The 17,275-nt window shown below is 34.2% G+C and overlaps 1 protein-coding gene across 1 annotated transcript in view; it reads left to right on the top strand.

Moving 5' to 3' along the window:
• Positions 1-2,906: 2,906 nt before the first annotated feature.
• LOC137641090 (solute carrier family 23 member 2-like) overlaps positions 2,907-17,275 on the top strand; it is a 32,552-nt gene continuing 18,183 nt past the window's right edge. Inside the window, exons 1-6 of the mRNA XM_068373538.1 lie at positions 2,907-2,978; positions 5,686-5,797; positions 7,780-7,937; positions 12,209-12,411; positions 13,857-13,983; positions 16,010-16,130. Coding sequence (XP_068229639.1) covers positions 2,914-2,978; positions 5,686-5,797; positions 7,780-7,937; positions 12,209-12,411; positions 13,857-13,983; positions 16,010-16,130 — 786 coding nt within the window. The 5' untranslated portion in view covers positions 2,907-2,913. The remainder of the gene's footprint in view (positions 2,979-5,685; positions 5,798-7,779; positions 7,938-12,208; positions 12,412-13,856; positions 13,984-16,009; positions 16,131-17,275) is intronic.

The following is a 17,275-nucleotide window of genomic DNA, read 5'->3' as shown; positions in this document are numbered from 1 at the left end:
ATCAGAAACCAGGATGGAGAGCTTTTGGTAAACAAAGAGAGATTATGAAAGTAAAATGACACTTTCTCTATAAAGAAAACCATTGAATCAGATGGTCTTACCAGTATTAACTTACGCATCGGACACTTTCAAGTAACTTCATTAACTAAAGCCTTAAAACATAAGCTAGTTACAAACCAAAGATCTATGGAAAGAACAATGATGGGAGTAACACAGAGAAAAGGAGCAACATGGATACGAGAGCAAAAGAAGTACAAGATATTCTAAAAACCTAAGAAAAAGAAATAGACAGGGGAAAGATATATGATGAGAATGACAGAAAATATATAGACAAAAAGAATAAAGATACTACCGCTTGAGAGTTTTGAGATCCATTGACTGGCCAGACAGTACTGTATTGGATCCTTCTCTTGGTTACAGTTCTTTCCCTTTGCCTACACATACACCGAATAGTCTGGCCTATTCTCTACAGATTCTCCTCTGTCCTCATACACCTAACAACACTGAGATTACCAAGCAATTCTTCTTCACCAAAGGGGTTAATTACTGCACTATAACTGTTCAGTGGCTACTTTCCTCTTGGTAAGGGTAGAAGAGACTCTTTAGCTATGGTGATCAGCTCTTCTAGGAGAAAGACACTGCAAAACCAAACCATTGTTCTCTAGTCTTGGATAGTGTCATAGCTTCCGTACCATGGTCTTCCACTGTCTTGGGTAGAGTTCTCTAGCTTGAGGGTACACTCGAGCACACTATTCTATCTAATTTCTCTTCCTCTTGTTTTGTTAAAGGATTTATAGTATATATAGGATATATTTATTCTAATGTTGTTGTCTTTGGGATGTCATTTTTCCTTCTTTCCTTTCCTTACTGGGCTGTTTTCGCTGTTGGGGCCCCTGTGCTTATAGCGTTCTGCTTTTCCAACCAGGGTTGTGGCTTAGCAACTAATAATAACAATAATAATAATAATAATAATAATAATAATAATAATAATAATAATGACAGGGGAAGGAAGAAGAGACGATGAACTAGCGAGCTAAGAAAATTTGCAAGTACAGACTTCATAGAGAGCCCATAACAGAATGGAGTGGAAGAACGTGTCTGGGGCCCTTATTCTTCAGTGGATATATATATATATATATATATATATATATGTATATGTATATATATACAGCATTTAAATGTTTTAACTTTAAAGTTGATCACAAGACATGGATTATTCAATTTGATATAGTAATGGGTGAAGGTACGTTTTCTCTCATGAAAGGACTTAAATAAAATAGAAAACGATTATTCTGGTATTGAAACTATTCGACTTAAACATAACTATTTATTTTTTCTTTTCTTTTGGGTAAAGCTTTTGTTTAGTCTAAGACTCATCCATTGCAAGGCACGAACTCTTGCTATATAGGCCCCCTGTAGCGCTATTTTGAACTTTGAATAAATTGTAGGTAGTAATTTGGCCAGGGCACCACCAACCCGTTGAGATACTACCACTAGAGTTATGGGGTCCTTTGACTGGCCAGGCAGTACTACATTGGACCCCTTTCTCTGGTTACGGCATATATTTCCTTTCCCTACACATACACCGAATATTCTGGCTTATTCTTTCCACATTCTTCACTGTCCTCTTACACCTGACAACATCGAGATTACCAAACAGTTCACCTTCGCTTAAGGGGGTTAACTACTGCAATGTAACTGTTCAGTGGCTACTTTCCTCTTGGTAAGAGTAGAAGAGACTCTCTAGCTATTGTAAGCAGCACTTTTAGGAGACGGACACTCCAAAATCAAACCATTCTTCTCTAGTCTTGGGTAGTGCTATGGCCTCTGTACTATGGCCTTCTACTGTCTTCGGTTCGAGTTCTCTTGCTTGAGGCTACACTCTGGCACACTATACTATCTAACTTCTCTCCTCTTGTCTTGTTATATCTTTAAAAGTTTATTTCGGAAATATTTATTATAATGTTACTGTTCTTAAAATATTTCACTTTTCCTCGTTCCCTTTCCTCACTGGGCTGTTTTCCCTCTTGGAGCCCCAGGTCTTATAGCATCCTGCTTTTCCAACTAGGGCTGTGGCTTAAAGAGTAATAATAATAATAATAATAATAATAATAATAATAATAATAATAATAATAATAATAATAATGAACAATAGAAGTCCAGTGCAGAAAAGAAATAGGTAAATATGTAAATCATGACATTCATACAAAAAATTAAACAAATTAAAATAAATAACTCTTACATAAGCAATAGACAGACCGTGAAGCGAATAGAGTTATATTTTCATACCCAAGCATTTATAATAAAATAATAAATTTACATGAACTATATTAAAAAAATGGAAAACAATTTCTCTATGTAAGATTTTTCTAGTTTATGATGTTCAAAATATGTTGAAATGCAATTTCCATTTTCCTTATTTTGCTTTATCTTGTGTGTGTGTGTATATATTATATATATATATACACATATTTATCTATATATATATTTATTTATATAGATATATGAATATATATATGTGTGTGTGTGTGTGTATATACTGTGTATATATATATTATATATATTTATTTATATATATGTATATAAATATATATATATATATATATATGTATGTATGTATACTGTGTGTATATATATCAATATATCATATATATATATATATATATAAATATATATATTTATTTATATATGTATATATATATATATATATATATCAACATCATCAGCCTTTACTAATCCAATGCACAACAAAGGCCTCAGACAAGCCCTTCCACTTGCGTCAGACTGGTCTTTCTGTGACGGTCCACACCAGCAAACTTTCTTAGTTCGTCAAACCATTTTCTTCTACATATACATATATATATATATATATATATATATTCTATTTTCTTATATATCACAGGTACAAAATCCATGACGATGGCAATTTCCTCAGGAGACGACAACGACGCCTCAAAGCCACCTCTGTTGCAGAGCCAGTAAGTACACATTAGTATTTTTTCCCTGTTGGAGCCCTTGGGCTTATAGCATCCTGCTTTACCAACTAGGGTTGTAGCTTAGCTAATAATAATAATAATAATAATAATAATAATAAGTGGAAAAATCACGTAACCTCTTTAAGACATTACCATCATAAAATCATATCAGATGTATATAAAGGTGATTAAATATCGTGATGTAATTCTATACAATGGTGGAAACAGACAACATAACACTCTTAAATCAGTTGAAGATAAAACATAAATAACTACTAAATCTTTAATGAATACATAATAGTCTCGGTTATGTTTGCATATAAATACATAATCTAAAGAAATACTGTAATATATATATATATATATATATATATTATATATGTAAACATATTTATATACAGTATATGTTTATATATATATATATATATATATACATATTATTGAAAATCGATAGACGATGTCTTCGCGGAGTTCAAAGTTCGAAGATAGTTTCTCTCTGGACATTACTGTCGTCTAAATAGTTTTCAATATATCTATCTATATATATACATACATACATATATATATATATATATATATACAGATGACACCAAAATCATGCGCAAACCCCTCTAAAATTACGAAGTCATACAACACCCTAGAACAGATTCAAGGGTGGGTCTTTGGTTGGGGGTTAGACTAAGAAGGATGATAACGTCAAGATCCATAGCTGTATTTTAATAATTTTCCCCTATAGTAAACCCCGGTTTATTACTGTGGTCCTCTATTGCTTTCTTGAAAGGGGGTGTGGCCTATCTTTAAAACTTCCCATTTCCGGTAAATTATCAACGTAATGGTTAAGGAGAATAACGCTATAAGAGATTACTTGAGTGTCTCATATGGATGAGAGAGATTAGTTCACTAAGCTTTCAACAGGGCTCCTCAAGGCACTAAAAGAATTGGAGGACCCAAGCCTACATGGCTGAGGACTATGAAGCATGAAGTAGGATAGAGATGACTGATGAAATCTAACCGAAGCCCCTGGCATCAATAGGATGATGATGAAGAGTTAAGGTAAAGGTAAAGGAATTTGGTTTCAGTTCCAGTTTATCAGAATAAATGCTCACCAGAACGTCACCCAGGCAAGCCCAACTCCCCACTGTGGTGCCTAACCACAACAGTGGCCTCCCAGGTAAACATCTTAAACTGGTCATGGGCTGGGATCGATCTGCTGTCATGCGAATGGTTGATCTGCTGCCATGCGAATGGTAGGAGAACACGTTACCACTATACTAGCCAGGTCAGAATCATAAAGTAACACACAAAAACATATGAAAACCAGTTTCTAAAACGGTAGTTTAAATCTGAAGTTATTCACATGACTAGTGTAGGTGACCCGTCAAAAATGAATAAATAAATATCTAAAGGTATGTACACACACATACAGCCCTCTCACCAGGGTATGGCTGCTCACTCACCCCACTACCCGAGGGACACGGATAGACCGATTACTTATGTCTGTCAATGCAGCTGGTATGACCAAATATACTGTATAAATATATATACATATACCAAGGCACTTCCCCCAATTTTGGGGGGTAGCCAACATCAACAAATGAAACAAAACAAAAAGGGGACCTCTACTCTCTACGTTCCTCCCACCCTGACAAGATGTTTGAGAATGGAAGGAAAAAATTATTCTAAGTAGATACTCAGTAGAAAGTAGGGTTCCCTTCCTCTACAGGACCAGAAAAAGTCCTTAAAGTAAACTATCAATAACTTTCAATTATCCCCAAGAACAATAACTGGTGCCAGTTTAGTATGTGGCCTACTTTTGTTATTCTGGTTTAGTATGTGGCCTACCTTTGTTATTCTGGTTTAGTATGTGGCCTACTTTTTTTTATTCTGGTTTAGTATGTGGCCTACCTTTGTTATTCTGGTTTAGTATGTGGCCTACCTTTGTTATTCTGCTTTAGTATGTGGCCTACCTTTGTTATTCTGGTTTAGTATGTGGCCTACCTTTGTTATTCTGGTTTAGTAGGTGGCCTACCTTTGTTATTCCGGGTTAGTAGGTGGCCTACCTTTGTTATTCTGGTTTAATATGTGGCCTACCTTTGTTATTCTGGTTTAGTATGTGGCCTACCTTTGTTATTCTGGTTTAGTAGGTGGCCTACCTTTGTTATTCTGGGTTAGTTGGTGGCCTACCTTTGTTATTCTGGTTTAATATGTGGCCTACCTTTGTTATTCTGGTTTAGTATGTGGCCTACCTTTTTATTCTGGTTTAGTATGTGGCCTACCTTTGTTATTCTGGTTTAGTATGTGGCCTACTTTTTTTATTCTGGTTTAGTATGTGGCCTACCTTTGTTATTCTGGTTTAGTATGTGGCCCACCTTTGTTATTCTGCTTTAGTATGTGGCCTACCTTTGTTATTCTGGTTTAGTATGTGGCCTACCTTTGTTATTCTGCTTTAGTATGTGGCCTATCTTTTTTATTCTGGTTTAGTATGTGGCCTACCTGGCTTGTTAGGTTAGGTTAGGTTAAGTAAGGTTAGATTAGGTTAGGTTTGGTTAGGTTAGGTTAAGTAAGGTTAGATCTGGTTAGGTTTGGTTAGGTAAGACTAGGTTAGGTTAGGCCACATACTAAAAGAGATAGAATTTCGTAGGCTATATTCTAAAGGTAGGCCACATACTAAACAGGCACCCAATAACTACCAGAATTACTCTTTTCCTAGGGAAACGAGTGAGCACGACACGCCATCTCTAAACTCCAACGAAACTGACGACATCCTCTACAAGGTTGATGATGTTCCACCTTGGTATGTCTGCCTGATCTTCGGAGTTCAGGTGAATACATGAACGATGTTGAGTGGGGGATGTTTTGAGACAACTTTTGTTTGTTAGATGCAAATAATCGTTTCGTTTGATATCAAATACATTTATTTTACTTTAACGGATTTTGCTTATATTAATGTTTGTAGCTATTAGCTTTAAAAATTGCTCTAAATACATTTGGAAAAATGTCAATAATATAATAGTACATTTATTTCACTTTTAAAAATTTTGCTGGTATTAATGCTTGTAGCTATTAAGTTTTAAAAATTACTTTGAATATTTTGGAAAAAAAAAAAAAAAACAATAATATTCAAGTACATTTATTTTACTTTTACGGATTTTGTTAATATTAATGCTTGTAGCTATTAGCTTTAAAATTGACTTTGAATAAAAGTCGATAACATTAAAATACATTTATTTTACTTTTACGAATTTTGCTGGTATACATGCTTGTAGCTATCGATTTTTGAAAATTACTTAGAATACATTTGAAACTAAAGATCAATAATATTCAAGTATATTTATTATACTTTTACGAATTTTGCTGGTGTTAATGCTTGTAGCCATTACTTCTGAGAATTATTCTGAATATATTTCAAGAAAAACAATAAGATTCAAATAGATTAATTTTACTTTTAAGAATCTTGCGAGCATCGATACTAGCAATGTCAAACAGCCATTATTTTCAAGAATTATTTTGAATATATTTCAAGAAAAACAATAAGATTCAAATAGATTTATTTTACTTTTGAGAATCTTGCGAGCATCGATACTAGCAATGTCAAATAGACATTATTTTTAAGAATTATTTTGAATATATTTCAAGAAACACAATATGAATCAAATACGTTTACTTTACTCTTACGAATTTCTCTAGTATTAATATGTGTAGCCATTAATTTTAAGAATAATTTCTCTTTTAATGACTTATGCAATCAGCCAAATTTCCAATTTCTCATATGCATGACCAGCACAATTTATAAATACATTACCATTGACTAGTATTCAAGATTGATTGATTGATTGATTTAAAGTTTTCAGGCATCCTGACATCTGAGGTCATTGACGCCGGTAACATTTAATTTGTGTATACAAAAATAAAAAATAAAATAAAAAATAAAAGAGTATTCAATTAAAATCATTAAAGTTGAATGTCATAAATGTTAAATATTTTTCAGAAGACCTGCTTCTGAAATAAATCTAAAAATGCCACTTGCAACAGTAAGATTACTTAGTAGTGCCATAGCCTCTGTACCATGGTCTTCCACTGTCTTGGGTTAGAGTTCTCTTGCTTGAGGGTACACTCGGGCACACTATTCTATCTTATTTCTCTTCCTCTTGTTCTGTTAAATTTTAATGGTTTACATATGAAAGATTTATTTTAATGTTGTTATCGTTGTTAAATATTTAATTCTAGTTGTTAATTACTTCTCTTGTAGTATATTTGTTTCCTTATTTCCTTTTATCACTGGGCTATTTTCCCTATTGGAGCCGTTGGGCTTATAGTATCTTGCTTTTCCAACTAGGGTTATAGCTTAGCAAGTAATAATAATAATAATAATAATAATAATAATAATAACAATAATAACAATAATAATAATAATAATATCATCTTGTTCTGTTAAAATTTTAATAGTTTACATATGAAAGATTTATTTTAATGTTGTTATCGTTGTTAAATATTTAATTATAGTTGTTAATTATTTCTCTTGTAGTACATTTGTTTCCTTATTTCCTTTTCTCACTGGGCTATTTTCCCTATTGGAGCCGTTGGGCTTATAGTATCTTGCTTTTCCAACTAGGGTTGTAGCTTAGCAAGTAATAATAATAATAATAATAATAATAATAATAATAATAATAATAATAATAATAATAATAATAATACGATTCAATGTTATAAAAAAAATCCCACTTTTACAGTCATTTAAAAATACCATAATTTTACTAGACGTAACACTATACAAGCTGCTTTTTTTTCCCCTTTTATCCGCCAGCATTACCTGACCATGGCCGGTGGAACCGTTATCATCCCCATTATCATATCGAGTTTCCTTTGCATGGGAGAGGATGATCTTGCAAGGGCCGCTTTGGTGTCCACTGTGTTGTTTCATTTGGGACTTGTGACTCTACTGCAGACCACCATCGGTGTCAGGTAAACAAAGGCCGATTGCGTCATCAAGATGTCAATGAGTGTTCACTCTGAAGTATTCACTCTGAAGTATTCACTTAGAAGTATTAAGTAAAAGATGTCAATGAGTGTTCACTCTGAAGTATTAAGCAAAAGATGACAATGAGTGTTCACTCTGGAGTGTTCACTTAGAAGTATTAAGTAAAAAATGTCAATGAGTGTTCACTCTGAAGTATTCACTTAGAAGTATTAAGTAAAAGATGTCAATGAGTGTTCACTCTGAAGTATTCACTTAGAAGTATTAAGTAAAAGATGTCAATGAGTGTTCACTCTGAAGTATTCACTTAGAAGTATTAAGTAAAAGATGTCAATGAGTGTTCACTCTGAAGTATTCACTTAGAAGTATTAAGTAAAAGATGTCAATGAGTGTTCACTCTGAAGTATTAACTTAGAAGTTTCACTCTGAATTATTCACTTAGAAGTATTAAGTAAAAGATGTCAATGAGTGTTCACTCTGAAGTATTCACTTAGAAGTATAGTAAAAGATGTCAGTGAGTGTTCACTCTGAAGTATTCACTTAGAAGTTTCACTCTGAAGTATTCACTTAGAAGTATTAAGTAAAAGATGTCAATGAGTGTTCACTCTGAAGTATTCACTTTGAAGTATTAAGTAAAAGATGTCAAATTGAGTGTTCACTCTGAAGTATTCACTTTGAAGTATTAAGTAAAAGATGTCAAATTGAGTGTTCACTCTGAAGTATTCACTTAGAAGTATTAAGTAAAAGATGTCAAATTGAGTGTTCACTCTGAAGTATCAAGTTAAAGCTGTCAATGAGTTTTCACTCTGCAGTATTCACTCTGAAGTATCAAGTTGAAGATGTCAATGAGTGTTCACTCTGAAGTATCAAGTTAAAGATGTCAATGAGTGTTCACTCTGAAGTATTCACTTAGAAGTATTAAGTAAAAGATGTCATTGACTGTTCACTCTGAAGTATTCACTTAGAAGTATTAAGTAAAAGATGTCAATGAGTGTTCACTCTGAAGTATTCACTTAGAAGTATTAAGTAAAAGATGTCAATGAGTGTTCACTCTGAAGTATTCACTTAAAAGTATTAAGTAGAAGATGTCAATGAGTGTTCACTCTGAAGTATCCACTTAGAAGTATTAAGTAGAAGATGTCAATGAGTTCACTCTGAAGTATTCACTTAGAAGTATTAAGTTAAAGATGTCAATGAGTGTTCACTCTGAAGTATTAAGTTAAAGATGTCAATGAGTGTTCACCCTGAAGTATTAAGTAAAAGATGTCAATGGGTGTTCACTCTGAAGTATTCACTTAGAAGTATTAAGTTAATGATGTCAATGAGTGTTCACTCTGAAGTATTAAGTTAAAGATGTCAATGAGTGTTCACTCTTAAGTATTAAGTTAAAGATGTCAATGAGTGTTCACTCTGAAGTATCAAGTTAAAGATGTCAATGAGAGTTCATTCTGAAGTATCAAGTTAAAGATGTTAATGAGTGTTCACTCTGAAGTATCAAGTTAAAGATGTCAATGAGAGTTCACTCTGAAGTATTAAGTAAAAGATGTCAATGAGTGTTCACTCTGAGGTATCAAGTTAAAGATGTTAATGAGTGTTCACTCTGAAGTATCAAGTTGAAGATGTCAATGAGTGTTCACTCTTAAGTATTAAGTTAAAGATGTCAATGAGTGTTCACTCTGAAGTATTCACTTAGAAGTATTAAGTACAAGATGTCAATGAGTGTTCACTCTGAAGTATTCACTTAGAAGTACTAAGTTTAAGATGTCAATGAGTGTTCACTCTGAAGTATCAAGTTAAAGATGTCAATGAGAGTTCACTCTGATGTATCAAGTTAAAGATGTCAATGAGTGTTCACTCTGAAGTATTAAGTTAAAGATGTCAATAAGTGTTCACCCTGAAGTATTAAGTAAAAGATGTCAATGAGTGTTCACTCTGAAGTATTCACTTAGAAGTACTAAGTTAAAGATGTCAATGAGTGTTCACTCTGAAGTATCAAGTTAAAGATGTCAATGAGAGTTCACTCTGAAGTATTAAGTTAAAGATGTCAATAAGTGTTCACCCTGAAGTATTAAGTAAAAGATGTCAATGAGTGTTCACTCTGAAGTATTCACTTAGAAGTACTAAGTTAAAGATGTCAATGAGTGTTCACTCTGAAGTATCAAGTTAAAGATGTCAATGAGAGTTCACTCTGAAGTATCAAGTTAAAGATGTTAATGAGTGTTCACTCTGAAGTATCAAGTTAAAGATGTCAATGAGTGTTCATTCTGAAGTATCAAGTTAAAGATGCCAATGAGAGTTCACTCTGAAGTATTAAGTTAAAGATGCTAATGAGAGTTCACTCTGAAGTATCAAGTTAAAGATGTCAATGAGTGTTCACTCTGAAGTATTAAGTTAAAGATGCCAATGAGAGTTCACTCTGAAGTATCAAGTTAAAGATGTCAATGAGTGTTCACTCTGAAGTATTAAGTTAAAGATGCTAATGAGAGTTCACTCTGAAGTATCAAGTTAAAGATGTCAATGAGTGTTCACTCTGAAGTATTAAGTTAAAGATGTCAATGAGTGTTCATTCTGAAGTATCAAGTTAAAGATGCCAATGAGAGTTCACTCTGAAGTATTAAGTTAAAGATGCCAATGAGAGTTCACTCTGAAGTATCAAGTTAAAGATGTCAATGAGTGTTCACTCTGAAGTATTAAGTTAAAGATGCCAATGAGAGTTCACCCTGAAGTATCAATGAGTGTTCACTCTGAAGTATCAAGTTGAAGATGTCAATGAGTGTTCACTTTGAAGTATTAAGGTAAAGATGTCCATAAGAGCTCACTCTGAAGTATCAAGTTAGAAAAAAAATTTAAATTATCTAGTTAAAGAAAAAAAATTCTTAAGATTGATTGATTGATTTGATTTTTTCTGGCATCCTGACATATAAGGTCATTGAGGCCGATATTGTTTATTGTAAATAAAAAATAAAAAAAAAAAAATATTCAATTAAAACCATAAAAGCAAAGATGTCATTTTAAGAGTTAAATATCTTTCAGAAGATCTGCTTCTGAAATGAAGCTAAAAATACCACTAGTATGGTAAGACACATCATGTCCAAGAATCTTAGCATGGATGAACCTGCCATCCTCACCTCGAGCCTCAAACAGATATCTACAGTATTTCTCTCACTATTATATGTGGTGCATTCGGTTAACAAATGCCTCACTGTCAATGGTACCAAACAGGGTAATAAATGAGTTAGCAGCTAGAGTAGATATTAATGTGCTAAGATGGTTTGGCCATGTAGAGAGAATGGAAAATGCTTGTCTGCTGAAGGTGATGAATGTAATAGTTAATGGGAGAAGTACAAGAGGAAGGCCAAGGTTTGTGTGTGGATGGATGGAAAGAAGAAAGCTCTGGGTGATAGGAGGATCGATGCGAGAGTGGCAAAAGAGCGTGCTAGAAATAGGAATAAATGGCGAGTGATTGTAAGTTTTGATGAGCCTTGCTGCTTCCTTCTTGGTGACCACTGAGGTAGCAGTAGTACGGGATTCAGCATATGAAACTTCATTTGTGTTGAATAGCGGGGGAGGGTAGGCTATGGCACCCTAGCAGTACCAAGCAAACTCGGATGGATCCCTCGTCCGGCTGGGAGGAGCGAAGAAGACGACGACTCCGCTTTTGTTCTTTTTTCATGTTGGCTACCCCTCAAAATTGGGAGAAGTGTCTAGGTAGATACATAGATGCATAAATGACTACAAATGTTTAGAATTAAACACATTTTTATAATAAAAACATTACTTAAATGAATATGAGATTTCATAGACTCATAATGCTACTTTACATTATAAATTTAGATTCCTTATGCCATCAAAATTATCAATTTTATAAATACCTAATTTTACCTTAAGGCAAATGTATGAGGAACTTGTACCTTATCCAGAGAATTTTCATTCTTTTGACCAAGACTCTGAGGAATCTAAAAAAGATGTCCTAAAAGAAATATTCATATCCAGGAAAAATGCTTCTGAATTCCCTATAAGTATATCATTATAGAAATCAAAGAAAATAATAGTAAAAGGAGAATACCAAAGCTTACTAAAAGTGAAAAGAGGCCGTGATCAGATACTTCTCTAAACATAAGTATGTTACCCCATAAGTAATAATGTTAAAAGGAAAAATATGTATACTGTACTGTTTTAAGTGTGTGTTACTTTGGTGCGGAACTCTGCTAACAAAACTCCAATTCTTGTTTGTCCATATGCTTCCATTTCCCGTCAGACTACCAATCATCCAAGGGGGCTCTTTCACCTACTTGGTTCCCACAATAGTTCTCTTGACAACAATACACGAGCCTTGCTCTGCCCTGCCTATGGCCAACATGACAGAAGTCGAAAGGGAGGAGGTATGGCAAGTTCGCATACGGGATGTACAAGGATCCATAGCTATAGCCTCTCTTTTCCAAATAGTGATAGGAGTCTCAGGTAAGTAATAATTGATATTAGCTGTTTACGAATGCAGAGGACAGGCAGGGAAACAGGACGCTCAGATGCAAAAGAACCAAGGAAAATTATATAGAAAATATAAGCTTTGATGCCCTAACTAGTGTCATGTTATTTCTTCAGAGGACTGGTTTTACATGATACAGTGAGAGTACAAACATACTGTGCATACAGATATTTGCATAGCAATGCTCCATTCACAAATTTTCTTATTGTTAATATAGCATTTAAGAGGAACAGCACTGTAAAACCAGGCCTCATAAAGGATTCTCTTGACAGTACCAAGTGATATGTATATCATATCCTACGTAATCATCACCACCTCCTACGCCTATTGACACAAAGGACCTAAGTTAGATTTCACCAGTTGCCTGTAAGGGAAAAACTTTTCTTCTATTGAAGAGCTTTTTTCCATTTGTATGGGGTAAGCACTGTTGCCTTTCTTTTGAAAGACTTTGCTCTAGCTTTGGGGTAGACGCTAGTCCCGATCGGCTGCCCGGCCTGACATCGCTTAGTCCCCGGTAACGTATGTGTATGTGTTATACCAATCACCAGCGTCCTTCCTATACAATGTATAAGCTCGATGCATTTATATGCAAAGAGATCTGAAAGCTTTATAAATCAGTCCTCTACTGAAGTAACACGAAACTACAGTAGTCAGGACTTAAGCTTGTATTTTCTATTTCATTTTCATCGTGGTTCTTTTGAAAATATACTGTGTACACACACACACACACACACACACACACACATATATATATATATATATATATATACATATATATATATATATATATATATATATATATATATATATATATATACACACACATATATATATATATATATATATATATATATATATATATATATATATATATATATATATATATATATAGTATATATATATGTGTGTGCTAATTAGCACACACATACACACACACATATATATATGTGTGTGTGTGCTAATTATCTTAAAATACTTAAAAAAAACGATACTGCCACAATATCATGGATGACATCCTATTAGGTAAAATTTCCACAACTTGAATAGTACATTTTGACTTATTCCACTTCGCAAAATACTAAATGGTATCAATTTTGCTGAAAGCATAGAAGCCTTATTACGATATACCTTGCCATATCGTAAATTTATTTTTCATAAATATAGCAATTTTTCTAATAAAACGAAGCACTTTGTCCTGATTTTTTAGTTGATCCTCTAAAACTGTTACTAGGCATGAGAAGCACTTGTTGCCCAAAGAAACTCCTCTTTTCAGTAACTATCAATACTATTGCTTTGCAAGTTCGTCAAGCCACTTATATTTTCTACTGTACAACATTTATTATTTTTGCCTAACTATGGTAACCTGCTTCTTCTGGCAAGTGGTTTTATTTCCTCTCATTTATAATCCTTTTCCTTTCAGGAATCACATCCCTGTTACAGTCCTGGATTTCTCCTTTAACAGTGGTTCCTACCATGACTCTCGTGGGTCTCTCTCTCTTTGATTTGACAGCGCAGCAAGCAGCAAGACACTGGGGTATATCTTCCTTGTGAGTAACCATTGTCTATTCTTTGTGCTGTATACTTAAGCCCCTTCCATACGAGGGGTAAATGCAGGATGAGCACTTTGATTTTCCCACAATTCTCTCGCTTTGAAACAGTGTAATCAGATCAAACAGCCTAAGGCAGACAATAGGCACAGGCAGGCGAAAGAATAACTTGGGCCAGACGCCAGGCTGAGAGTAGAGTGCAGTGTTGTGCCAGGCAGCGTTGTTCCTAGTCACTTGTCCATCCAGTGCATCAACAACAGGCAAGAGCACTTCCATGGTTTGCCCATGGTTTCCTCGTTTATGATGTCATCTACACTCACGATCGGCACCCATACCACAAAATTGGTAACGGTGTCTGCCCGCCATGTATTTGACCCTCGTGTGAAAGGGGCTTTACGGTTACCTGGACAAGTAAAAATTCCACTTGAAAAATATGGCATCATTTATATCCCATGTCTTTTCACGCCAATAACCTTTTACCTAAATTGTAGAAAAGAATGCATAGAGTAATTTTAATATTCTGAATCATGAAGGATAATTTTACCAATTGTGCAAATCCTAGAGTGACCACATGGGGGTGAGACTGGCTAGTTATTTGAGTATTAATTGCAATTAAAGATTAGCTTCAGGTCCCATCCAACTACATTATTTATTAGTCTGCTCCAAGTCTCTATCAAAACCAAAAGGTTCTTAAATTTCACAATAGAGAGAACAGAATAACTAACTAAAACCTATACTACCTGAATACCGATCAATCTTTCTTTCTCAAGTTTAGTTCTCTGTCATTTACAAAGACTTGAGTTTGATCACAATGTGGAGAAATATTAATTTCTGCTGAACACAACATAGTGTTGATTTACATCATATATTGACTCATTAGGGGTAGTTTGAACTGAATGCTATCAGTTGGGTCAGCTAGTGTGTAAGATATCTGCGTAAAACTTTCAATGCAAAACAATTGTCGCACCAGATAAATCCTAAACAGCATGTTACAGTAGCGATGATTGCTTTAACGAAAGACGATTCCTAATAAAAGGGGTCACATAAGGGTGACAATTGCATATGTACATTCAACAGCTTCTGTCAATAAGATTGATAATGGCATAAAAACAGACAATATACTAACGGAAGAATAATAGAATAGTAATTGGCATGTTACATTCAACAGGTTTTTGACGTTTAGTCATAAGGCTTTAGCACCGTAAAAAAATAATTGGTAGGGCACATTACTTTATGTGTGAATTGTTTGCTGCATGTGCATTACAAGTAGTTTTAGTGCCTCTAGTGGCAAGATTAATAGCTACCTTGTCTTTCATTTGAAGACACTAGGGAACAAATTTATTTCTATAAAACAAGATTGTGTGTCGCCATGATCAGCAAAGCTGTACTATACATTGCCGCCCAATCAGATTGGTTTGCTGTGAGTGGTCAAATTAAAAGTCTCTCACCACCAACAATCCACACTGGCCTGCGTGATGATGAAAACTGGTCAAATCCCAGACACGAATATGGACATGTGATTATCGCATATAACATGATCAAATGTGCTGGTATGCTACTTCCACTTTACATACTTGTTAACTGACAGGGTTAGTTGACTCTCACAACAATTTGGGTTAGTTTGGGTTCGAACCATTCACGTCAGTAAAACATATCTCATGAGAGAGGGTGGTGCGTTTTTAAAGTCTTTCAGTATTAGGGAAATACATGAAAAGGTATTGCAAGACCATGATTTTCAGATAATCTAACCTAGAGCAGCTGAGGTTATCCTACGTGCTTTGTCTATATCTGAATATTGTCTTTATCCTCAACCCCCTTAGATATTTCTTACATAGCTTAGTCTGGGTATGAGAGGGGTAGATGTAGCTTTCATGTGAATTGCATCCATATCTATGGCAACTTTCTATTTTTTTTTTTTTGTCCCCACTTAAATTTTTTCTTTAGGTTCATATCGATAATTATTTCAACTGACTGAAGTTACTAAGACCAGATGAAATATAACTTTCTCCTTAACTTTTTTCCGCAGGACTGTAGCGTTAATAGTAGTGTTTACCCAGTACTTGAGAAATGTGAAGCTGCCATTCCTGATATACAGCTACAGAAAAGGTTTCGCCGTTTCGAGGTTTAGGATCTTCGCGTGTTTTCCCGTAGGTGCTGAAACTTCACTTAGTATTGATTTAGTTCTAGACTAAATGCATTTATTTTTCATTTCTTGCTGATGACACATTGTAGCAGTGACCCAATTTAGTAATTTTATTGGAAATTGGATCATTTAATTTCAATTCATGTGGAGCCAACAAGAAGAGATTGAATTATACATGTATACTTATTTCTCAGATATCTATACATATTTCTCTGAGGTGAAATAATTCGATAACTGAAACATACAGTATATGAAATGCCTCTACAAAGTAAAAACTTCATGTAACTTACATATGAACGGGATTAGATTTCATGTATACAAATTTTTATTATTAATTCTATTATTTGCCATCATTGTTATTTCTAGCCATGCCAAAACCAAAATAGAAAAAGCAGATTGCTACAAGCTCAAGGGGTCCAGCAGCAAAACCAGCTCACTGTGTAAAGGAACTATATAAGTCGTATACAAACCATGAAATGAAACATATCAACCTGTCCAACATAAAGACATTTGCTACAAGTTTGAGCCTCTGAATTCCAACCATTTTAACAATCAAACTAGGAAGTTCATTGTATAATCTGGTCACTGCTGATATAGTTTCTAGAATACTGTGCAGTATTCAGCCTTAAGGTAGAAAACGCAAGATAATTAGGATGATACAGTGCAGGGAGATCTAAATACAAAGGAGATTAACACCCATAACAGGGATATGGAATTCAACAAAAACACGTTTTTCTCAAATACATTTATAGGAGAATCAGACCTGAAGACCAGACAATTGACCAACATTCAAAACCTTGTAAAAAGTAAGACTTGACAAATCCTAAGACTTTTTTGTGCAAATGAAGAAGAAACGGGCCACATAAATTCCTCAAAAGCAAATTTACAATTAAGAATCCCGTCTAGAACTTTAGACGATTGTTTATAGCTAAAGATGAATTATAAATGAAAAGATCTGTTGGTTAGAGGAGCTACTGTCCTTGACCTACTAACGGAACTAACACATTTGAACAGGACTCGAACCACAGTCTAGCAATCACCAGGCAGGGAAATAACCAAGACGTCACCTACAGGAATTTTTGTTTTCGTAGTTTCATTCGATTCTCTGGTCTAAGCCTTTGGTTTACACATACAAACACAGAAATACTC

Source organism: Palaemon carinicauda, chromosome 1, assembly GCF_036898095.1.
Source record: "Palaemon carinicauda isolate YSFRI2023 chromosome 1, ASM3689809v2, whole genome shotgun sequence".
Lineage (NCBI taxonomy): Eukaryota > Metazoa > Arthropoda > Malacostraca > Decapoda > Palaemonidae > Palaemon > Palaemon carinicauda.
The sequence above is the reverse complement of the archived record's forward strand: the minus strand, read 5'-3'. Positions and strand labels throughout refer to the sequence as shown.